Source organism: Cupressus sempervirens, chromosome 10 (genome assembly GCF_028749045.1).
Source record: "Cupressus sempervirens isolate cs-2001-9-10 chromosome 10, ASM2874904v1, whole genome shotgun sequence".
Lineage (NCBI taxonomy): Eukaryota > Viridiplantae > Streptophyta > Pinopsida > Cupressales > Cupressaceae > Cupressus > Cupressus sempervirens.
This window is the reverse complement of record NC_143127.1, coordinates 536,406,112-536,433,055: the sequence shown is the minus strand read 5'-3', so window position 1 is coordinate 536,433,055 and position 26,944 is coordinate 536,406,112. Positions and strand designations below refer to the sequence as shown.

Below are 26,944 nucleotides of genomic sequence, written 5' to 3'. Positions count from 1 at the left end.
TTGAACACTATTATACATTAAATACACACACAATCAAGGCAACCATGTAGCAGCACATATTCTGCAATATGTTGGATAGAACATGTACACCATCGGGAGTGTTGAATACAGTAAAAGAAAGATTGGGAAATGACATTATCCAATCTGATGGAACCCCAATTTACATCAATTTTGGGCTTCCGTTTATGCATCTTTTCTAATCTTATCATATATCTTACTTTATATTTTTTTTCTTTAAGATTAGATTTGATACATAATTCCCATATCATTGAGTTCTATTGCTCATAATAAGCAAACCTTAAATTTCACGCAAGTCCTTTCTCATAAGCCTATTATAAAGAAGCTATCATTTTCCCCTTATACTTGAACATTTACTCAAATACAAATTGCTCTGTCTTATATATTTCTGGATCCTCTTATGTAGGCAATAATGCTGGTAATCATTGTTATAAGAACCTGTCTTCATCAGGAAAATAGAATGTGAATGAATACGTATGAAGTTGCGATGATGATTAGAGGCTAAACATCAGAACAGAAGCTGGGACTAGCCAAGGATTGATACAAAAAAGAGGTCAGCAGATGTTTCCGATTGGATGTGGAACCTGATCTGAGGATGCCTGAGAAGGTCATTTTGATGGATGCATCATTATATATGCCTGGTTGATGATGTACTACCGTCCACTTCAGTGCAAGGGAAATCAAAGTCTTTAAATTAAGATCCTGAAATGAGAAACCTATTACAAATTATTCAAAGTCGCAGTACTGGAAGTGTTGTTCATAATCACAGTTGTCTTCAATGCAAATCACATGGAAAAGATAAAAAATGTTCAGGGATATATGCAGGTTGTTATGAACAACATAGTTTTCAAAGATATAAATTTACATAAAATATGTCAAAAGAGATTCACGCAAAGGCCCTTTTTCTTTCAAGCGCTGGTTAATGCTCTCCAGATGAACCAGTCATGCCCATAACGTCCCAGGATGTTGTCGATTCTCATTAATGTTCTAAAGATTTTGATCATAGAAAAGGTCAAAGATTCTGATTACAATGATTTATCCTCTAAGCTGAGAGAGAGTTGCTGGTTTTAAAGCTTTTTTGATTTGTCTTGATGCGATCATCTACAGCGCTGAATGTAGAAGACACCTAAGAAGTATATGCGATCATGATTGGGAAATGTTTCTTACCTTGCAGCTTCAGATGAATTTGTCAATTCAGCGTCACAAGAATTATCCAAGCACATCATTTATTTGAACGAAAAAAGTATACGGTTCTCTGCAGTAAGAAATCACAATCCCCAATCACAGATAAATACAAGATATGAAACTCAGAGTTTATTTAAGCGGATGTTTGAGATTATCTGAATGGTGATCTTCGCCCAAAGTATAAGGAGCCAATCATAATTGTATGATCATTATAAAGGGATACTGGTAACTCACGTTGGAAATATGGATCCTGGGCTTGCTCGAGTATGCGATTGGTTTTGAGAATGTACACCAGCGCCAGGGAACGGCAGCCATGGGTGCTGGAGAATGATCTTCCAGAAAACTAGGATGTTTTTGCATAAAACTATGACTCGCTTCCTATGCACGATAATGAAGATTTTAGCACCTGTTTTACATGGGGCTATTTAATTAGAAGAAGTATATTATCTGTTACTAATCATTGATCCAAATCTTACTTAGTAATTTTTATCTAACAATATTATGTATTTATTTAAGATGCATGGAATGGATGATCCTGTGCAGATGTAAAATTTCCAATGCTTTTCTACAGTATAGAGTGAGAGATGAGATCAAAAATGTAATTGAAATTGAAAGTATTCCGCAACATATAAAAGTCTCTTGCATCTGCAGCTCTGACAAACAGCACCATCATATTTTGGCAGGCTGAAGAGGCTCAATGGAATTCCCATGAAAGGACCTCATGGATATTAATTTGCTGGAGTCATGTTTGCAAATTTGAAGAGGCATAGATTGCAAGTTTCACGGGATGAGCCTCCAATTATCTTTGAGATATTTTATTTCAATGCATCTAAGGAGCAGATCTGCCAGATGGAAAAAAGCATCATAGATTCTGTACGAGAATTCATTGGCATCACTTAAAAAACATTTAGCAGCGCTAGAAACCGTCCATCATATCCAATAACCAATATGCAGCCATCAACGCATAAAGGAAAAACTAAGGAATGGCGCACATTTCAATTTATCTTAGTTACTAATCAATCTGGAAACCAAAAGAAAGTATTGTCAGTCAATAAAATAACTAGGTGATTACAAATCTTAAATGGAGCTGATTAGATTTTTAATTTGGGAAAGTGTGATAATTCATACGCACCTTTTCACCTATGTATAAAATAAGATACGCCAAAGCTCATTGATCTTCAAATTCCTCCATTATGTTGAAAGATGCCTCTCTCTCGTCTCACCATAACCAAATGTTGCCCTCACCTTTACATGTAACAAATTGGTAGCAAAATATAACTGGTAGAAACTTTGGAAGAAGAAAAACCGCTAAAAATATTGATAAAACTCTCCTGAAGTTGACCCTGTTGCAAGCAAAACCATACTGGAAATCCCCCCTAAAGGCTGCAAAAAGCCCTAAAAATAATCTACAAGAAACACCCAAAGTTTCTCCATAATAATACCAGTATTTCTCCTCTCTGTTTACTTTGCTCTCTGTTTTACATAATACTTACCAGTTTTGCATAATGCACAGCACATACACCTTTTTACATTATCTTCCACATAACCTACCCAAGACTATATTTTATTTTCATATTATAATAGGCCCTATCATTTTATTGTATATATCTTGGCTGTTTTAGCATTATAATATGCACTATTTGAAATAATTTACCAATTCTCCAATTTTGCACATTACACATATGAAAATTTGTTATTTAATCACCTCCAAATTGTGCTTCCTGCTCAAAATCTGACCCAACCAGCCCTTAGCCAACGAGCATGTGTACCACATGGTTGGCCTTGATTGGCTTGCCAGACCACATCACTACCACCTAACTATCGTTGTCAGCGCCACATCACCAGTTAGCAACCCAGTTGCCCCGTACACGTATCACCCTCCCATAATCCTAATGACACCCTCCCATAATCCTAATGACATGACCATTGCACAAACTGGATTGTAGAATCATGAAATCTTGATGACATGACCATTGCGCAGACTGGATTGCAGGATCATGAAATCCTGACACCTGGCACTTGGGGCCCCACAACCCATCTTGACCATGTGTGCCACATGTCACTCCTACATTGGTTGTCTGTTCCATGTCATCACTAAGTCAACCACCCATTTCATCTACAAGTTGTCGCCAATAATGACACATGTCATCATCTCGCGATGACATTAGCAACCTACCATCGTGATAGCGGGATCACAAGATCTTCCACCTATCTCGTGGGTCCCACTAACTCTGACCCAATTAACCCTTGCCCAAACTCTGTCAACTAGCCTGGCTACCACGTGATTGGCCTTGATTGGCCTATTAATCCCCATCACTGCCACCTAAGCATCTTTGTCAACACCACATCACTAGTCGACAACCCAATTGGCCCCGGAGACATATCCCCCTCCCGCAATCCTACAATGACATCACCATTGCACTAACTGGATTGTAGGATCACGAAAACCCAACAATTGGCACCTAGGCTCCATAGACCATCTTGACCCCCCCCTGCGGGCCACGTCACTCCTACATTGGTTGTCTGGTCCATATCACCATTGAGTCAACAACCCATTTCATTTGCAAGTTGTGGCCAATAATGCCACATGTCATCATCTTGTGATCCCACGATGACGTCAACAACCTACCATCTTGATCGCAAGATCACAAGATCTTCCACATATCTCATGGGTCCCGCTTGGCTTCCTCAATTCTCATGCCATGTGGTCTATTTTAATTCACCTTCAATTTGCCACCTAGTCACCTAATTAGCCTGCATCATGATGCCATGTTACCAAATTCACCAAACTAATTGTTCAAAAAATCTCTCCACGTGGCCAAGTACATCACAACGCAACCTTACCAACTCACTCTACTTGCCTGGGAAAACACACACCAAAACCTTCTTTGCTTTGGCAATGAAGAATGCGAGCATTCAAAGACAAAAATAAGTTATTATCCCACTCTGCTTCAAATGTGGGATTTTAGCTTAGACCCCAGTTTGTAAACATGGTGTTGCATTTGCAAAGAAATCCTATAGGCCCCCTTCATTTCACAATGGCGACAATTCGAACACCATTCAAACACCACTTCAATGCACACCAAGGCCATCCTAGCCTCCACTTCTCTTGTGTGCACACGCCAAGAATGAATGATGCCTGATCTGTGAGTGAGCTTGGAGCACCCATTCCTAACCCATGCACAAAAGTCCTACTATTTTTTTGTCACCCCTGTCATGAGAGTACCAGAACGACCTGATCGGCCAGCACAACTACAAGGCACCCTAACATTTGCACGTGAGAAATATAAGGATTGATTTCCCTCCCAAGCATTTTGTTTTGTCACAAACCATTCCCCTATTGCATTAGGCATAAAATGCATTCCCAACGAACTGCACAACTGGCTCTGCAAGGTCACTACCGTGTGAAAACATCCCTCGCAACAAGGGAAAGTCACCCATGTTAATCTTGTATGACACTTGTGTTAACTTATCTCTTCTAGTACTTCACAGATGCCTCCTTTCAAACAGAACAGGTGCACGTATATTTGCCCCAAACAAATCTATTCCTCTGCATAAGGCAAAACGAGTGGATTCATTGCTGAAAGGGATGCCATACAACCACTTAGGTGTTTTGTTTTATCTGAAACAAACTGTGAATCAAGCAACTATAGCACAAACATCGTAGAGATATCAACCATAGCATCTCCATTTTGTAATTCGATAGCAAATTTAACAATTGAGACCCCCACCTTTCATATATTGTTCTATCATTTAAATAAAAACAATTTAAACAATAAGGCATTACTATTGACTTTGAAAGAAACAGGTCCATCTGAGGCATGTAAGGTCCCAGGTGGACCTAACTTTTAAAAATTGATTTCAAACAACTTAACCTCCGGAAGTCCAAAGGGCAACCTCATTCTGCAATTTGTTAAAAAAATGGACACACCTTGATCAATTAAAATCTGACTTCCAACTATTCAACAAGGTGCCACAATTTGATTAAACTGCCAAATTGATCAGCTTTAAAAATTGATTAACTTTGATAACTGGAGCCTGGCACTTGGCGGCTTTACTCTCTGGTCCACAAATCTCTATCCTGCAAATTGGCACCTCACAACAATACCCTGATGAAGAGATTTTAGTCTCTGAACTTGCTCATTTCATTTTGTCCTGACACTGGATATACAAACAATTAATAATCTGCATATCAAATAACTCTGGTAAAAATAGCAGATAGGATCCTGAGGGCTTGAAAACTGGGACACTAGCACATGAAGACCCCAACATCATGATTCAATAATATGAGCTTCATAACAATCCGTAGAATGAAAGATATTTCTTCCTCAATGGGGTACTTACAGAGATGTTAAATGAATGTAGAGGAAATCAGCATATATTGCTTTTGGATTAGACCCTGAAAATATGTCAGATGGGCACTTGGAGACCTGCAACTTGGGGCACACATTCTCTTTGATATGAAAAATAAAAGAATACAATTAGGAGCTTATGACAGTCAACTGGATAAAATTCATACACTTGCAAAGTTGACCCCTTCAACTGTTGCACTTAAAATCAGGACAACAAAATTAAACTGCAAATGGAATGGCCTTTGAAAACTGAGCAGATGGATTCATCAAGTTCCAGGACTGGATAAAAAGGATGTTTGTGAAGTCTTAAATGCAATGGAACAATCATTTTACGCTCACCAATCACGGATTCTAAAAGGCAAGACCTCGAAGTACCTAATTTTAATTTCTGGGGAAGTGAAATCAGCAAGACTTGATGAAACACCGAAGTCTGAGGAGATGCAAAACCCATCAAAACTGACTATAGGGGATTGAAAACTTGAATATAAGATGTTTGATACACAATGAGCATACCCCTAGGCCAGTAGGCCATGACACTCAAACAAGGACTAAAATATTCAATTGCAAAACAGGCATGTTGAACTAGTTTGACTCTAGGCAAAAATGCAGATTCAGACGAACTAGAAATGACTCATTACAAAACAACTTCAATCTGAAATATAGGGACATGCAATGTATGGGTTGAACGCAAGGTGGGGAAAACATATTCCACTTGATATAGCATAAAACTCATGGGGCATTAAATGCTCAAAGTGAAACCAGGGCATCCTTAGCCAGATTTCAACATGGTACTCTCGGGAAATTGAGAGTACCAACAGTCAAGAGTGGTCCTTTCTCAAACTACCATTGAGGACCTTTGAATTAATATTCTTGCAGAGATCTTAGCCGGAGACTAGTTGACATACCCCATAGTGCGTCTCAAACAAGGTTCGAAAAAGGGAGAGATGTTTTCAAAAACCTCCTAACCACTTTGGAGGCTATGTGATGGGGCCAGATATTTCAAAAAGAACTCCTTTGTGCTTCTTCTGGGCTTTGAAAAAACATATCATAGGGCATAGTGGTCCTTTCTCAAGGTTACCCTTGAGGACTTTGAATGGGCTAGAAGAATTTGTCGGATGGTTAACACCATTGAAAAATGATGTAGCTCAAGTAGAGGTTAATGGATCCCTTTCAGAGCAATTCTCTTTAGAGAGGTCAATTAGGCATATGGTTAACACTATTGAAAGATGATGTAGCTCAAGTAGAGGTTAATGGATCCCTATCAGAGCAATTCTCTTTTGAGAGGTCAATTAAGCAGGGATGTCCTCTTGCCTCTACACTCTTTCTTATTGCATCTGATGCTATATTCTATCTTCTGCGATAATCAACTTTGACTGCTAAGATCGTAGGTTTATCCCTACCCAACAATGACAATAATGAAAATCCAATTTGGAGATGACACTGCACTGTTTGTTGAGCTTGAAGAGAATAATGTGGATAACTCGACTTAGAGATTGAACCTCTTCTATACAGCTTCAGGGACAGAAGTATCTACTTCTAACTCTGTTATGCTTGGTTGGCTAGACAAACGCTGTCGATTTAATGAGAAACGATGAAGTATGGTTCAACAATTTCAACTAATCTTTACTTAGTTCATTTCAAATACTTGTCTAAGAAAACCTGTTTACCATGATTGAAGAATGTTATTTCAAGGAAAACGGATTTATTATGTCATAAAGATCTTTGCCAAGTTTTAAAATATATATAGTTATCAGTTTTAAAAGAATTTCTTTTGTATCTCATAAAACTGATTCACTGCTTTCACTTATTGTTATAAATTAAAGCCCATCAAATATAAAAATGAGGATGGCATTTATTATGACTTAAAAAAATGAAGGAGTTGGCAGTTTTTTTGTGTTCGCGGTTTTATAACTGGCTGAAAAAGATGTTCTTTTGATATAGTGGCATTTACTTATAAAGAAAAATTGCTGAAGATGAAGTGAACTTACAAATAAGGATAAATGTTTTATGCATTGTATATCGGTTTTATAACTGATTTGAAAGTAAAAGAAGACAAAGGCATGGTAAAGATCGGGATTATATAGAGGAAGCTTCATACATTGGCACAAAATAATAAGAGGTGATAATATTGATTGAAACAAGAAAGACGGCTCACAATTTTCTATGATGCAGATTTCATTTTTCTTTAAAAAGAAGAGCATGCTGAAAGATATAATGGAAGAGTAGATTAAGAATTGAATTGTGTAGAACAACTCGGACAAAATAATAAGACCGGGTCATGAAAGAAGAATTATGTGCGCACAGGAAGATCGATCAATTAAGAAGATACTTTACCAAAAAGACTGTTGAAAGGTTTGGTTGACATAAGGATAATTGCTGATTGCATCGTTTTAGAAACAACAGTAAGATTAATCATTGGATATGATTTATTCTTGAAAAGTATATGTCAATTTACATTTTTTATTCTATGATTTGACGATGGTTAGATATTTAAAAGAAACACTCATTCATTTCTGACCGAATCAGAGTTTGTAGATCAAAGAAGTGTTGGTAAGTGTCTATTTCACATCTGGTTCTGCTATTACAAAGTACTTGGATTGCAGTATGATTGCAAAAAAAATTGTCAGAAATAGATGGTTGACTGTAAATGGATCTTGATGTTCTGATTGAAATATTCTCTGTATTGTCAGCAAACGAGTGTAATGAACTTTGACAGGAAGTTTGCAAAATGATCTTAAAGCAAAAATAAGTTGCAGCAGTTTGACAAAGCAAGAGGAAGAAATAGTTACTTATAAATCTGATGTTGATGATGATTTTGTTCAGACTTTCCTAATATGCTGATCAACAGTGAATGTGAAGTTGATAACAGTTTTGTTTGTGTAATAAAGTTTTGGTTGCAGGTTGTCTGAGTAAATGGTTCAATAACAGTAAAGTTGCAGTTGTCTAACAAGAGGCTAATGCAATATTTGAAGAAATATCTGACATATGTTGACACTTATCATGTACTAACGGTGCATATTTTGTGCTGGAATGTTTGTTATTGATTAGATGCAACTGGAAAAAGGAGTGCAGACATTAAAGTTGCAGTTTTGTAATCATTGATGTCATGATCACCATTGATAATAAGATTTCTATTGTGATCTGCTTTGTATAGAAACAGAGAATCCCTCTGATAAAATTCTTTTGTTACTAAACAAGAAGTGGGTCCTTCAGAATTGTAAGGGATGGGCGTTCCTTGAAGTGGGTGCTTCTAAAGTAAGAAGGGTGTTGGTGCTCCTTGGAATGGGTGTTCCTAAAATTGTTAAGGGGGCTGGTTCAAACATTTGCCAAGAAGGCGTAATATAGGATATTCAGAAAGTGATTTTCACCCTTTGGAGTTTTCCACTATAATCATAGTAACACGGGGACGCGTCCCCCCCCTTTTTGCCCGACGTCTCGGAGACTTCAACGCACCGGAGACTTGGGGACTCCGTCTCCCCGTCCCTAGCGGTGCCACTAGATTCCACCACCTCCACCGAGGATGGGGGACATCCTGCTATTCACTATTTGCAAATTCGACTATTTATGTTTAATGTTCGATGTTCCAATTCAATGCAATGTTTCAAGTCTTCACTCTTTTACATCTTTACATCCTATATTGCAATACATATTTTCATAACTAACATTTTTAAATACCATATGCATAGATATATACACCCCTCTTGTCCCCTGCCGCCGTCCCCCCACCGTCCCCCTGCCGTCCCCAAATTAAGGCCCCTCTGTCCCCCCGTCCCGGAAACTTGTCCCCCTGTTTCGCCGTCCCCCCGTCCCCCAGGGTGGTGTAACTATGACTATAATCAATGTGTCTTATTGCTTTTATTATGTTGTATCTAACGTACATAAACTTATTGGTTATTACATATGTTAGTGGAATAGAAGTTTTAAATGTTTTATGGATCACTGCTTCAACCACCCCCGCCCTCAGTGATTTTGGTATTCGAAAAAAATGGGTATGGGTTAAAGGAAGAATTGTGAAAATTTCGATAATAAGAATAGGCAATATCGGTCTTTAGCAAGTAGAATCCAAATATGTCAAAATATCCTTTCATCTTACAGTTATAATATATATTAGTATTACTCCTAAATTTGCCTGTTTAGTTATTTTCAAGTCAATGAAATTTGAAAAAGAATCAAGCAATTTTTGTGGTCTGATGAAAAAGGAAAGAAGAAGAAGCAATCAGTAAAATGGAACTGGTGAGAAACAAATAACGGAAAATGGAAAATGCTTGTGAAAAACAACAATCAATTAGTTGTTTCTAAATATGAGAATGCATGGAAGTAGCTCCCTTTCCGTGACCAATTGACTAATAAACTCACTGTGACCCAAATAGGTCTAGTTTCTTTATAAGTTTACATAAAGCATGGGAGCTCATTTTGAAGACAAATCAAAAATTTGACTTTATAGGCTGTTGTAATCACAAAATTTTCTCCTCCAGGTTCATTTGTTGGATCCTTGAATACAATGGTAAACTCGTGGTATTATTGCAATGATGCTCAGCTCGAACTTGGTTCATGATAGGTATCAACTGCTTCAATGTGATGGCCATTTGAACTCATGTGGATCTCGAAGTACTGAATTTGGATTGCCTCCAACTAACTGGATGACTTACTCTATTCTTAGTGAGGTTTGCAAAATCATACAATATCCTGTTCTGTGTGTCTTCGGTATTGATGTTACTGACATCATGGAGTGAAATGATGGAACTGATCTTTTAAAAAAATAAAAGCTCAAAATCTGTAGAAAACTCTAAATAACTCTAACTGCATGGCATCCTGTCGTAATAACTGCTAGAACCTTGCATTATCAGATATACTGTGATCTAGTATTTTCAACTGCTTAAATGGTCAAATGTTCTTGAGCCAAAGAAGGCCTGTTCTCAATGGCTTCTCATTCTTCAGAAACTACTTTCCCAATTGTCTTCCTCCAGTGTAGATCTTTGTAATATATGTAGGGAGCCTGAAATTATTAGGCACATTTATTTTTGCTGTTTCTTTATAAAAGAATAATGAAATTTGTTTTGTGTTGATTTAGAGGGTCGGGTGATGGAGCAGAGGATAATAGGAAAGAGATTCTTGTTGGTTCTGTAAATGCATTGGATAAAACTTGTAATTTATATTAGTTATTATTATTTACTGAAATCTTATGTCTTATATAGGAAGGGTACAAGGAGGACACTGAGTGAGTCTATTATAAGAATAATGTTGCATGATGTTTCCATGCAGCTAACTTTAACAATGGAGGTATCCAAAAGCAAGTTTGTCAAGTTGCTGACAGAAGGCACAACCTAAGCCAAATGATCGGAAATTAAATACAGACGGCACTGGCCATTCAACAAATCAGATAATATCACATTCTTTAGGGGATATTTGGAGTTCTAGAAGAACATTTGGAAATATTCAGCTGAGAATTTGGATTGGAATCTAGGATTCCAGAAAGTTCCATGCTTCCACATCAACGAAGGAGAAGACTTTACAATGATTGTGAGGGTAACCGAGTATAGAATACATTTCATAGGAATTTTGCTATCATAAAACCTGCCAGAAAGTGGTGTAGCATACAGATTAAAGGAAATTTTAATCTTGAAACCTGCAAGCAAGTAGGTAAAGGAAAGGATTTTGAGATAATTTGTAAGCTTGAAGCACTAGATCTGCAACGACATACAGGGCAGAGGCAATGACGGGTTCTGTAAGCGACGGGGTCTGCAACGACAAGGGCAGCAACAGGTTCTGAGCATCGACGGGTTTAGCAGGTCAAGGGCAGCGATGGGATCTGCAACAACAAACAGGGCAGAGACAACAGGCAGCAAATAACCGGGACCACATAGAGACTGAGCACTACTAAAGGAGGCAGGTTGGGCCCACAGGGAGCAGCAGATGACAAAACCCTATTATTATTTTATCAACATCGAGATTCTAGGTTGGATTCTGCAAACTCTCCCTTGTTCTCCTTTTTTCTCTACTTTATTTGTTTATGAATGGTTTGGAACCCGAAAACTACATTCACCTTTTCTCTCACAACAAAACAAGAACCCACCTAAACACAGAACAAACACAAACACACACAGATTCTACATCCGGGTTAACAATACAGAATATGGTAAGACTAAGAATAGGAGGCCCTACACTGAAAACCCGGGATCATGACAGGCAACAGTATGGGAACCTAAACCAATGTTTGAACAATCTCAAGATGGCACAGTGGTCACTTTGCAGTCCTCAATGCAATCACAACCAAGGGCTATCGCAAATCGTCAATACATCTCGCCAAAAACGCAGCAAGAAGAGCATCACAATGTAAACACCAAATTCATTTTCGTCAATGAAAAACAATACCTAGGGATACTTAAACGGAGACAGATCCGAAAGAAGAAAAGACAACTGCAGAAGAGGAAACTTATCATGATTTTACCAAGGACAGCTAAAAACCCCCTAGTAACCGATACAAAGGAACAAGCAAACAGTGTTTCACCAATACAAGAGGAAACTCAGGAAACTATGACAGGGATTCCTACACTAAAAGATTGGGCAAAGGAACTTGCGAGGGGGGCTTTCTACAAGAACCTTAAAGCCCCTCCTCCTCTCCTTTGCTTTGGTCTTCGGAAATGTATGTGAATGACCTTATGGACATGAAAAGAAGGATAAAAGACTTGGAGAAGAAAGGAAAGCAGGATAGAGAAAGGTTGCAAGAGATCACAATAACTAGCTAGGAACTTGAAAGAGAAAACAAATGGTTGAAAAAGCAGGTCTTAAACCTTCAAGATGACATCGAGAGAGGGCAGCAAGAAATAATCACTATCAAACAGGCTTTGAACGAAGGGAAAGTGACAATAAAAAATAACTTGGACAAAATATCTAAATCAGATACCGCAACGAAAATTGAGAAAGTTCAAGCAACATTAGCAGGCATGGTGCTAAGAGAAAATGAACTAAAAGAGCAAATAAACGAAGCCAAATCATGGGCACAAGTGGTCAATGAACCATCCATGGAACAAAAGGAAGTCATTCAAAAAAAAAAGTCAAGAGACAAATCAGAGAGAAGGAAATACAAGAAAAGGTTGTAAACATCATTATCAAAGGCTTAAAAGACTATGGGGAATGTGAAAAAATGGAGATTTTGACACGACTTCCTTAGGGACAAACTAAAATGGACGGGTAAAATCTGGCAAGCAAACAGAATTGGGAGAAGTATGGGAATGGAGAAAAATAGACATGTGAGTTACTTTCTACAACATAGAAGATAAGAGTGCAATCTTGAAGAACAGGGGGCTACTCAAAGACACCCAAATATACCTAGACGAGGATTTAACCATTAACCAGCAAGAGGAAACGAGGAAGGAGTGGGAGAAAGTAAAATCAGCAAGGGCTACCGGCAAATGGGCTTGGCTGAAAAAGGGGAAGCATAGATTGTCGATAAATCAGCGAATCAGAAATAGGAACTTAGGGCCCCACAAGAGTATCTAAGCATGGTGAGTTGGAATTGTAGAGGATATCCATAGAGAAAAGGACCAGGGTTGGGGCCCATAGCAGAGAGGCAAGACAATATTTGTCTCATAGAAACACACAAACATGAGGGGTGTAAGATTCCAGATTTCGAAGGGTATAATAAACTCTCCGTGTGGAATGAACAAACAAAGACAGGTAAAGGTCATGGAGGGATTACTATCTCGATAAAAGATACGTGAAACAAAAACATAAAATTGGAGAAAGAGGACCCAAATAAACAATTTGTATGGCTGAAGATTGAGGATGATGAGGAGATCACATGGCTAGTAACGTGCTATTTCGCACCAAAAAGCACTAAATTCTACAAAAAGAGGCATCTAGACAACAAAGATTTGTTTGCAGCTTTGAAGAAAGATGTGTTTTTCTTTAGTCAAACTGGTAACACAATCCTTCTAGGAGATTTTAATGCTAGGACAGCAAGTAACCAAACTATTCGGATGGGCAACGATCTAATAGAGGACAGTAATCCTTTGTGGCTAAAAGAAGATGATGACAATATCAACAAACGGACCTCTCAGGATGAAAAAGGTGGTGTGTCTCACTTTGGGGCTGAACTCTTAGGGTTATGCAGCCTCCACGGGTTAGTTGTGTGTAATGGTATGAAGATGTGGCCTAAATCAAACAAATTTACTTGTAAAATGTATAACGAACAAAAGTGTGGTGGACTATATGATATGTTCGCAATCAATCATCACCAAAGTAGTTGATTTCAGAATTAAACAATGTCCTATAGAGCTAAATTCAAACCATATGCCTCTCTGTATTAAATACAATATGAAGGTCAAAAGACTAAAGAGTGATCAAGTCCTAGATGAAAGCACACAAGGACATAAAGAGAGCAAGATTCTTATAAACAATGAAAATAAAAAGATATTTTGCACCGCTCTTGAACAGCAGATCCAAATGCATCATGACATCACGAATATCAAGGAAAACGGTAATAAGAAAAGTCACATCAGCAATAGCTCACTAATTAATGTCGGTTTCCATGCAAAGTGGTGCTCCTCTGGTTGCAAGCAGACACTTGGATAAGACTTCCACTAGAAAACATATTTTCTTTTCCCGTGGATATGGAGGTTGCGAATCAAGAGCATACATTAGTTACTAACACTAATTTAGGAAACACTAAAAGGTTGTAAGAGAACAAGGATAAAGAAGGGCATCTCAAACACCTTTCCGGCTGACCCATGGTATGACGAAGAATGCAAGACCACAAAAAGGAAATTTAAAGGGAGAAAGGAAAACAAAACAATCATAAGAGAATACAAACAATTGATCAAATCCAAAAAAGAAGAATATGTGATTAATCGGAGAAAGGAGCTAATCATGTTAGGAAACACAATCCTAAAGATTTTTGGAGGAAGCTACAACACGCTAGGAAACAGATTGAAAATAAAATTGTGGATTCTCAATGGTTAGAGTATGCAAAGACTCTTTATGAGAGACCGGAGGACAAAGTTTCACTCCCCACAACCAACAACTCGGATGAACTATTTTCTGATGAAGGCATTAGTCTATGGATAAGGAGATTAGCGTGTGGAAAAGCTCCGGATATTGATGTGCTGCAAGCTGAATTTTTAAAGTGGGGTACAGTATTGTTGACCCCACACATCAAGAACATTTTTAATATGGTCATGCAAGGCTGCTTTCCCATGGAGTGGACCAGCAGTGTAGTTATTCCTCTCCATAAGAGCAGGGATGTCAAAAACCCTTCCAACTACTGCACCATCATGTTGAACCCCCTATTAAGCAAACTCTAAAAGAGTATGGTAGATTGGAGAATCAGCAGATGGGCAGAAAAAGAAGGGAAAAGAGCTATGGGACAGGTGGGTTTCAGACCAAAACATTCCACCATTGATCACTGCATTACCCTAAGGTTCCTCATCGAAAAAGCGTGGGATAAACAGGAGGAAGAGGCTTTTTGCTGCCTTGTTGACTTTAAGAAAGCTTTCGACACCATCCCTAGGGATAAGTTATGGAACATGATGGAAGAATTGGAGGTCCCAACAAAGTATAGAGTTGTTGTTTATAAACTTTACGAACAGGTTAAAGCGAAAATCAGAACCAAAGTGGGCATGTCGGAATGTTTTGGCAGCGACATAGGGGTCAAACAGGGGTGCCTGTTATCTCCTACCTTGTTTGGCCTCTATATTGACAAGTTAGAGGAATGGCTAAACAAAGCCAATGGAGAGGGAATTCCGCTGGTTGAATATGTGATCAAATTGCTTCTGTATGTTGATGAACTTATTCTCATTGCTAAAACAACACAGGGGCTAAGGGTGTTGGACTAACTACCAGCCTTCCCCTTCGAGATTCGTGGCATGGCTTAACCGCCTCCTGTGTTGTATAAGTCTAGTGGTTGTATCGGGCATTAACAGGTCAATCTTTTGGTGCAACAGCAACTCTAGCTTGTAACAAGTGGTATCAAAGCTTAGTCACAGGTTTGAATCTCCTCAAGTAACGTTGAGGGGGTAATTGTTGGACTAACTATCAACCTTCCCCTTCAGGATTTGTGACATGGCTTAACCGCCTCTTGTGTTGTATAAGTCTAGTGGTTGTATCGAGCATTAACAGGTCGATCATTTGGTGCAATGGCAATTGGAGCTTGTAACAAAGGGAGCATTTGAAGAACTTAGAAACCTTTTGCACGGAAGTAGGGATGGACATCAACACTTCTAAGACCAAGATCATGGCCTTTTCTTTGACTTTCATATTTAATGAAAAAGCGCTAGAAATTGTAAAAGAATACAAGTATCTGGGGATAGATTTCCATTACCGGCTCAGTTGGGAAACATGTAGATCAAAAAGGATACAAGGGGAATGGAAGGCATCTTACTTTCTTCAAAATAGGTGCGGGACAAAAGAGTTATGGGATTGGAAGACTAAGAAAACCCTATTTGGGTTGTTGGTGATACTAGTTAATTTATATGGCAACGAGGTATGGGGGAGCAACGTATCAAACCATAAATGGCGAGAAATTGAAAGAATTTAGAAACACTTCATCACAACTAATCTCAAAATCAAATCAACAACTCCATACGAGATTTTTTAGCGGAGGCGGGCATGTTCCCGGTGGAGGCCTCAGCAATTGTTAGATTGTTGAGATATCTAAAAAAAGTAAGTAAAATGGATGCACATCGCTGGCCTAGTAAGGTGGTTGACGAAGAACTGGCTCATCAGAAGAAGACATGGAAGAAACAAAATGACAAATGGTTCAACAAGTGGAACATTGACTACCAAGAGTGCTCGAAAAACAATTCTGCAATAAAAAAATGGGTGGCAGAAAAAATCAGATCTGCCATGTGGGCAAATCAGTTAGGCAGAAAAAAAGCCTATTATGTCAAAGAATTTAATCCCACATGCAAACATGACGACAAAGAACATTTAGGAGCCAAGATCAAAGGAAAGGCAAAAATCCTAATCGCTCAACTGAGATCTGATTCCCACCATTTGAGATGTGAAACTAGTAGATGGAAGGTCCCTAAGGAAGAGTGGGAGGAGAGAGAATGTAGATTTTGCAACGAGGGTGTGGTGGAAATAGAGTGGCACTATTTGAAGGATTGTACAGCATACGAAGACATTCGTAGCCAGCACAAAGAAACGTTTAAAGTGAACAACATAAAAGACCTTATCGAAGGACCAAGACTCCTCAAGGGGGCCATTTTACTTATACAAATTCACAACAAAAGAGACAGGCTGGAGAAGTCACATCAGACTGACTAGGAGTTTTATGTGGGTCCCTTAGGTTTATGGCCTCGTGGACGTCATTAAAAATCTTTCATTCATTCATTCATTGAATGGAGGAGATGATATCCAACAACAATATTTCAGATATCAATCAACCTATGATAGCAGGAACTTGTGACAGTCTCCCTTGTAGAGTTCATTATATGTATATGGATACTATGATTGATGTAGTATCCAGAAATACTGGGAAATTTCTTTTGTTTGTTCTTAGTTTTGAGCAGAAATCTGTACTTGGACATGTTCTAAGAGCCTGCCTAGCCTTCATTACGCAGTGCCCCTGCGTAGCCTTTCACATTTTGTGACTCTGTGAGAACTCTAAATTAGCATATATTTTGTAAACCTTTTGATATACTATCTTTAATACTAAAAAAAGCTAACCAAAGAACATTTGAATGCTTCAGCTAAAACTGTTTCCTTCAAATTTTTTCACTACTAATCAACCAAGACTAGAGATTTTAAGAGTTAAGAATGATATAAAAAATTATTATACATCCTCTTTTACTAATACCAAGCATTCAAAACCAAATATCATCCAAGCAGGAAAATAAGTATATAACAGAATTTATAAATGTTGAAGGAAATCCCAATAAATATTTTTGTTTTCTAGACTAACCAGCTATCTACACAGTAGAAAACATTAAAAGGCTTAAACTGTTATTTTACCATTTCTTCCTCCTTTCAATAAAAATCAGGAATAGAACCCAAAAGCAAGAAATGAAGCCTCTTTTACCTGCTGGAAAAAGCATCGGGCCTCATCCTCTTGTAATCGACCTTTCTCAACAATATAATCAAAGAGTTCCCCGGACTTGACATACTCCATGACAACAAATATATCTGATGTAGTTTCAATAACCTCATACAGGCGTATGATATGAGGATGCATGAATAATCTCAAAATTTTGATTTCTCGTCGCACTGCACAAGAAAAATTTAGAGAACTAATTAAAATTGCCATATATTTAGCAGCCAGGCAGCCAGGTTTTTATTTACATTTGTAGAAGCAAATCTAGATTCTAGCATTGCTAAGTCCTTTGAGATCCTTAAAATGCACATTCCTCTAGACTCTAGAGTACATTTACATTGGATTTAACACAAATCAATCATCATGTGTCATAAAGTAAACATATGTTTACATTTTTCTTATTAACCGATAGAAAATTCTATAACAAACAATTTTAGCAGGTTCTGTATTTCAGTTAACAAAGCAATACCTTAGACATTTCCATACATACTCAGTTTTTTTATGAAATCGTGGTAAGAATTAAAGTACATTCCAAGAATAAAGCTTTTCAGCTGGAATTTCCTAGGACATTTGCTCAATTATTCAACTCATTGATAACTGTACAAGGTTGCAACTACTCAATATCAAACATGGGACTGATTTATATAATCATGGCTACCAAGTATGTGAATAGCTTATCTTGTCATAATAACACACAATATAAGGGTTAGATAATAACAAATTATTCGTACAATAATGTATTAACATTCAAAGACACTAAGAATTGGAAAAAGGAGCACGATAGGTGTGCGCAAAGCCATCCTGCACTAAGCACATGAGTGGACACTCACCCTCATGGCCCTAGTGGGCAGGCAAAATGGACATCCACCATGGTGGCCTGCTTAGTGGGGGTCTTGTATCTACCATCCCTATCTATGCCTCATCCCCTTAAGGTCAATAGCCATCCTTTTAGAGATGAAGACAATTTTGTAACGAGAGTTTCTTGATTGTCTTATCTAAAGCCAAAAGCGTATCGTTACCCACTTCACCTCAAGAGTAGGCAACAAGGACATCCCTCAATGGCCTACTTAGATAGCAATCTCATAAGTTCGATTTCATATACACACACACACACACTCTCTTGAATATCGGTATACTGAGAGGGGAGGGGTGAATCAATATACCCTTGAAAAATTTATGGCACTTAAGGAGTTGACCATATATCATATTTTAACTTAGTTGTAAAGGAAAGAACTAAAAGCAAAGATCATAACACAACACCAAATTTATCGTGGGAACCAAAGATGGGAAAAACCACAGAGAGGGTTAACTCTCAAGTATTAACTGGTTATTAAATACATAGGTGGCTCACTACTAATTTGGCTCATTGTCATTTGGGCTCACTGCCCTAGTACAAAGTAGCACTAATTGCTAATAATACAAAAATGAACTAATAGACATGCATCTAGAAATGCGCTAAATATAAATCTTGCTGAGTTACAGATCTCCTTTTTACTGATTCAAAACTACATCAATAGTTCACATATTGCAGATCGCATATACATGTAGCATCATAGATATCATATGTTACATTGCTATAACAATAGTTGAAGTCACAATAGATATTTACCATCATTGGTATACACCTTCTCCATGTCGGCTAAGACTCGAGAAACAAAACATGTAAACAACTTCAGTATTTAACTACCCTCGGCCATACCAAAATGATTTGAGCATAGGAGTGAAACGAATCTAGACCAAAACAGTCATGTACTGTGGCAATTGTGAATCACTACAATTAATACCGCTGATGCTTATTGTTGGTGACCATTGTCGGTAACTGCTATTAGTGCCTACTATTTATGGACATAGAACCGATACTCAAAGGTGTAACTGTAAGAACCAATGGCGATAACAAATCCATAATGATGACCTCAAAGACAACCAAAAATGGGATTAATTTAAAAATTTCCCTTTTTTCATTGATGGCAAACAAAAAATATTTGGGAAAGACATAAACATGCACAACAAAAATCAAAACTTCAAAAATTCTAAAACCTGGAGACAAATAGTGAGGGACTGAAAAAACTCCTCCTAAGAGCGATATACCAATTGTTGGCTTGCTTTTAGCTCCCCAACTTTTAAACTTTCAAGGTTGAGCCATAAAGATCACTTCCCTTCGCTTCTCAGATCTGGCATTGATCTGCATTAAAAATGCTTTTGTAAACTTGATATGTTGCAAAGAAGTGGTTTTCAACTTAACTCTTGAACCATTGAACCGAAAGATTCAGGTTCAAGGTTCAAGTTCAAGTTCTGACATACAGGTTCAAGTACCATGATTTGAAGTTCAAAGCTGAGTTCAAGTTCCCAGCATGCAAGTTCAAATACCACAGTTCGAAGTTCAAAGGTTCAATTTCGAGGTTCAAAGTTCAAAACTGAGGTCGGTTAATTTAGGTTCAAATTCTCATGGTTCAAGATTGCAGGTTCAACATTCACAGGTTGAACAGTACAGATCATAAAGTTATCATATTGAACTTGAACCTCAAACCACATAGTTCAAGTTCATGGGTTCGGAAGTGCAGATCAAGTTCAGATTTAAAATCCAAATGTGACCCAAGATTCCCAAACCATAAATCTAGTTCAGAACCATAGTGGTTCAATAGTTCAGGTTTGCAAGTTCAAGTTCAAAAATTCAGGTTCACAGGTTCAAACTGTCTAGTTTTTAACAACAGCAACTTGTGCCAGCAGATTTTCTAAAAACTGAACGGGGTGTTGGTTCCCAAAACCACAGAGTGGAATCCTACGAGCCTTGCCTGCTCGATGCTGGGATATCCAACTGGTTAAGGCCAACTTGACAGGATCGATCAATGTGATCCAAAACCCCTGCACTTCTAGCTCTGCAAAACCGAGATGGGTGTACCTGATCCTGGACAACAACCTCAAATCCAAGATCCTTATAGCAGATTGGTTATAACACAAATATAGTGAAAGTTTCCAAATGGCAAGAATAATAGAAAACTTTTAGTTTGCAAATTACGGGTTAGGAATAATAAATGAATATATGAATGTTTTTTAAATAAAAAATAATGATTGCAACAAATGAATATATTAATTCTTTAAAGGAAAGATATGAAATAATTGCCAACTATAGATTTGAATTATGAAAAAATATAAAGACCAATGCCTAAGGGTGATAGAGTCAGAACTATAAGTTTTCACATACAACTATATGATGTTATGTACATTGAATTTATAAATAGTTTAGTCATCAGGATGCGATAAATCAATTGTTTTTACGCATATTTAAACCATTCTATAATATTTTAACCCTTATTAGGACAAAATAGATACAAATAAGGAAACAATTAAAATATTTCACAATATTTGTATTTGTCGAGTTCAAATAGCCACAATTGGTTTGATCTACTTACTCTGGCAATAAATTATTTATAAAATTGAGAAATGATCATAAAGGACAAACTATATAGTATTCTTGACTTCTAAAAACTTTAAGCAAATAAAATAAATAAATACTTCTTACTGATCATGCCGGAAATAAAATACACTGGAGACAATCCTTACAGACGATCCATCCAATGCATTTGACTCCAAAGTCGCATATAAGAAATACATTTGTTCAATAATCCGCATCCACAGACTTAGTTCAAAATTTCATTCTTCACCATTGAAAGAATAAAATATATCATAATGTATACAATAGGTAGAAATTAAAAATATGGATATGAATCTTTGTCTCACCCCGGTTTGGCTTTTACATCTCATATTTATAATATGAATAAGGGGTGTCAGTTTCATTCTAAAGATTGCACCCTTTCATAAATCAACTAACCAATGTAAATTAATAAAATAATTATTGGTTATAGCTTGTTATGAAACCTTGGGAATATATCTTTTCCCAATTTGACACATTTGCAATTATCCCTTTTATGTTCCGCTGCGAGAAAGCACGGGAATCTCCTGCAATCCCCTGTTCTTCATTTTTTTACATTCTGCGCAAATCATAACCTCCTTCCAAGTACCTACACGAATTTGATCTGATCGATGATCAATGCCTCCTGCCGCCATGGTAAAACATTCAAACTTCAGATTGATTAATTGTGTGAATCGCTTGTTCCGGCTTCCACAATCCATCCGCGCTCTTGTAATCGCTTGCCCTGCAGCGCACATACCTGACTCCATGCCAAACATAGCTGTCCGTACAGCATACTCCTTCCACCCCTGGCGCTTAATATACGTTCATGCTTCATTGCCTGCAAACAAACACATGATAAATTATTGAATAACAACAGAAAAATAAAATCCTAGGATGAGGAAGCCTTGTGAGGAGAAGGTATAAAAGTCTCCACCATCAACCGTATGCTTCTGAACAATTGAAAATTTCTGATTCTGCCTGTTACGTGATAGGTAATACTGAAGGTCTCACATTTGTATCTCAGTGGCACCCGCACACTTAAAAACTATTCCTCAATGAGTACTACAAGTACGATATGCAATATTATCTCCATCTTCATTTGGACTTAGTGGGAATGTCTCTTCTTGACTCAAATCTTTTACATACTGCATACAAGTTCTGTCTGATGAAGAAAAATGTAAACAACCTCCAAGCATCTCTATGGCTTGCCCACTTTGACATCTTCTTTGGTGAATGTTCCCACTGGTTTACACTGTGCAACACATAGATAAAGGCCCGCACATAAAACAACAGAAATCATTTCCACGTTTGCACTGTACCTTGCTCCTTTAACTCTCGAGTTTTGCTTATGCTTCTCAAAAAACAATCTAGTTGTACTTAACATATACTTTATCTTACTGGCCATGACTGTGTAACTGAACATCAGGATGCTTTATCAACCACACAGTAGATATTCCTCGCTTTCCAGATCAATCATCTTGTTTTGAAGCACCTTGTATTTGACGAGCATCTAAATGGAACACCTTCACCACTCTCCATAAACTTGGTAAATCTGACCTTGCACGTCCCAATACATATTTGCCCACACGAGTCCTCATCTGCTGCATTGTGAATAAGAATAGATGAATTAAAAGTTGTATATAATGTCTTCGACTATAGCTATGAGACTCTCATTGGTATGCTGGTTGATTGTAACTTAATGCTATTTCGTGCTGCTCCATACTTAACTTCTCAAAACAATATCATTGCCTCATAAACTCCTGTCAATTATGTTTGCCCTGTATATGTCTAACAACAAATTTAGTGAATTTCACTATATACGTAATTGACATTTTACTTTTACTGTTGTTATGTGTACTAATATATCACCCACAGGTCCATCATACTCTATGCCATAATTTGATTATTACTGCTTTAAAGGCATGCTGATATCACTTGCTGAGTAGATTTAACTACTAGAACCATTTATTGATGATAAGTATGTTAAAAATAGACCACTCGTTGAATAACATGAATCCTCCATTGTAATACAAGAACTACATCTTTTCTAGTCCTCCTGCTGACACATGTGATCTGGCTCATCAACAATTGTTTGAACACAATAGTGGGTAAGATCTTGCAAATTCTCCCTTTGGTATGATATTTGGGACTTTAAAAGTTGGAAAATTTTAGAGTTCCATCACGGGGGGCATATCTTTTAGCTCCACCGTTGGATCTTTATGATTTTTGGATATGTTGTCCAAAATCAAGTTTTCTAAATAATCAATGTTGAGATTTTTGAAATATGGCCGGATTCAAAAGTTATATCTGACTATATGCGGGTCTATCAAACAGACCAGCAACCTCTCATTTTGACAGAAGACATGTTGGAAATAAAAAAACATGTCAATGGGAATGAAATAACAGAAAACATGAAAATTTATTTGCCTGTGGTGTATAAGAGTCCAAGTGGCAAGAATTCTATGTGGATTAATTTGGCATGATACAAAGAGTTGTTTAAATGGATTGTGGCCACATGTCAAGCACAGATGCATGCTAGCCTAGATGTTGAACTAAATATCATTTAACAATGTTGGAGATATTAAAATTATGTTTGGTTTTTTATAACCCAATATTGCAAGGGGATTAATAAGAGTTTTATTAAAAATTTAGAAAGTATTCAGTTTTCAAGATTCGGTTATGGATGGGAAACCAAAAACTTCCAGCAAAGATTACTTATTGGAAAAAGCTTTCCAAAAAGGGGGTTCTTCCTTTTCTGCCGGAGTCTGGTGGCTATGAAAGGGGAAGTAGAAAACAGTTGTATTAGTTGTGGTAGGGAAATAGAGGAGAGCTGTTTTATTTTTTGCAAACTGATTGTAATGGCTGTTTACGGTACTGGTAAGGAAATCAAAGCATACAGACAATGGAACAGAATAGCAGAATTATATTCGCATATGCCAGAACATACATTATGCTTCATAATATTCGTACTAGTAGATGATAATTTACAATGATCCCAGACGGGATATAAATACTACCGCCGAACCTTCCTGAAGGAGTCCGTCGGCCACAACATTACATCCGCTACAAACTATTTACCCGTCGGCTACAAAATACAAAACACCAACGACAATCATTCCGTCGGCTACAAAATACAAAACACTGATGACAATCATTCCGTCGGCTACAGAAACACCGCCAGAACCATCCAGTCGGCTAACACCATCCCCCCCAAAAAGAAAAGTCGTCTCCGGACGACAATTAGAAAATATCTGAGGCAAATTAACAAACAAAATACATTATCAGAGTGACTACAACAAGAAAAATCTGCTTTTGTCCCATCACTTCCACATTCATCCCGTGCCTGTAGCCTCTGCTAACACAACACTGCCTCCTTAATGAAGCTAACTTTGATAGCCACCTGTGCTGCTTTCTCTGTTTTCAATTCCTCGATACCCTGAGCCAAATATTGCTACATTGCCTCCAATTGGATGATTAGCTCCTCCCGAGCTCTCTACGCATCCACCAAGACGGCTGGCCAACACCTACTCCCAGTGCCTCTGGTACACAGAAAGTCCATGCCTATAGCAACTTCAACTCTTCTCAACTGGTCAGACTCCCACGACTGATATCCGCAACGACTGGGGGTCCAGGGGGCAACGCCCCCGACGGGGTCGAGGGGGTCCTGCTTCTGTTTGTCTATTGTTGTTCCGACTCTCTACAAGTTCCTCCTTCCATCGCTTTTGTTTTCCTCGGCCATGTTCTGTGCGGAACACCGACAATACCTCTGACTTAATCTTTCTTTTTCTCTCCCGAAAGCTTACAACAACTGAAACTATGAACATTCACCTATCCGCAAACTGGAAAGAGATCTTTGCAAGGTGTGTGAATACCCAGCGGGAAGAGGACCTTCGGACAGGTGCCCGCGGAGCACCTCCGAACAGGTGCTTGCAGAACACCTCCCGCAGACCTCCGGATAGGTGCCCGCGGAGCACCTAACGCAGACCTCCGGATAGGTGCCCGCGGGACACCTCCCGCGGACCTCCGGACAGGTGCCCGCAGAGCACCTCTGTACAGGTGCCCCAAGGACACCTCCCATCGACCTCCAAACAAGCTCCCGCGGATAGGTGCCCACGGAGTACCTCCGGCGCTTTTTCGCTTACTTTTTTTTTTTTTTTGCCTCAAACATTTTTGTTTTTCTTTTTTTCTTGTTCTTTTTTTCTTTTTTTTCTTCCTTCAATTTTTATTTTTTTTTGACAAAAATAAAATAAAATAGAAGGACAGCACCTCAATTTTGCCTCCAGGCGTCGCCATTCTGCAACGACAACGGAGCCAACTGGCCATTCTATGACAGCGACAAAGTCTTCCTGGCACCATATATTTGCAATTTAAATCCGTTGACTACCAAAGGCACCTCTTGCTCGTCCAATGTCTCAAATTTTATCACCCGATTGTCACCGACCTCCCGGGTCTGATATGGTCCAACCCATCTTGCCTTAAACTTTTCCTGTTTGATTTCATCCCGACCGTCGTACTTGAGTACCAACTACCCCGACTGAAACCTACTGAGTTTGTCATGCCACGCCTTATGTCTGTTCTGTGTTACCTCCATCGCCCACTGTGCTTGCAGTCGTCGCACATCTAACTTATTTCCTTGTTGTTAGTACACTTCAAGTAATTTTATGGTGCGATGCGTTCTTTTCCTCTTGTGCGATCTGTTCACCGTGTACCGAACGATGGAATTTTTCTTTTTTCTAGGTCTGTATTGTATGTCCTTCCCTTCTTCAGCGGTAACCTCCTTTGCGTCATCTACTTCTTTGTATTCCTCCGGACACTCATTTTCCTCCTTTTTCTCACCTTCGTCGACCCTTAGCATATTACAACTCGGAAACAATTCGTAGTCTTCTATGTACCAGTGGTAAAGGCCATTCACCGAGTCTAAGTCGTCGTCATTTGATCCTCCTAGTGTCAATACTCCTTCGTCGTTTGGTTCCATTCTCCTCTTTCCTTCATCGTCATTTCTTTCTTCATCACTGTCACCTTCACCTTCTGAGTCTGACGATGCTGCCTCCTCACCTACCATTTGTGTGTGCAGGTCAATTATGAATCTTTTGCCTCCGCGCTCCATTGATAGGGTATTTCGTTTCCAATCATGTTTTACTTTTGCCTGCACCAACCAATCCCATCCCAGAATAGCATCATATCCTTTTCTTTTCAATGGAATGACTACGAAATCCAATAAAAATGGTGGTGTTCCAATAGTTACCGGTTGCGCTTTCAAGATTCCCAACGGTTTGATTCCATGTTGGTCTTCTATGAGCAACTGAAATGTAGGTGGCCACAGCGTCGACTTTCCCACCTTCTTCCAAGTATCCTCCGGCAACACATTCACGCCGGACCCTCCATCGACAATTGTCTCTATCAGAACATTTTCCAAAATCCCCATCTCGACGACCGTCGGATGCCGTCCGGAGGTGAGTGCCAGCAACATTAGGTCTGTTGTCATCACTTCCCTACTATCCCTTCCTGTGTCCTTCGTTGCTTTCGGAAACGGTGTATGATTCAAAATGGTCGTCCGTAACTGGGGCATTGTGAGGAGGTCACTTATCTTGACCGGTATCTCCATTTGTAAGATCTGTCGTACAATGTTTTGTTTTGCGAAGTTCCTTGCCAAGGTGCCGGTGATGTCCTTCAACTGAGATGTCCCCGCCGACAATGCCTTTGCAATTTTCGCCTGTGCTTCTCCCAATTTTCTCTTTTCCTCCGCTTGCCTCCGTGTAATTGCCAGAACCTCCTCTACATCTGTGCTGACAGTGATCAAGTTTACTACAGACTTTGGACACTTGGAATCTTCGTGATTGCCGAGTCCGCACCATCTGCATAATAATTTTGGTGTGTTTGCCATTGTACAATCCCGCGCAAAAGGACCCCACAAATTACATGCTCGGCATTGAACGATCGGCCGTC

At 38.5% G+C, this 26,944-nt stretch overlaps 1 protein-coding gene across 1 annotated transcript in view; it reads right to left on the bottom strand.

Moving 5' to 3' along the window:
* The window catches only part of LOC149535012 (SNF1-related protein kinase catalytic subunit alpha KIN10-like), an 80,898-nt gene that overhangs the window by 16,868 nt on the left and 37,086 nt on the right, over positions 1-26,944 (bottom strand). Inside the window, exon 3 of the mRNA XM_089807135.1 lies at positions 17,575-17,759. Within this exon, the coding sequence (XP_089663261.1) occupies positions 17,575-17,759 (185 nt within the window). The remainder of the gene's footprint in view (positions 1-17,574; positions 17,760-26,944) is intronic.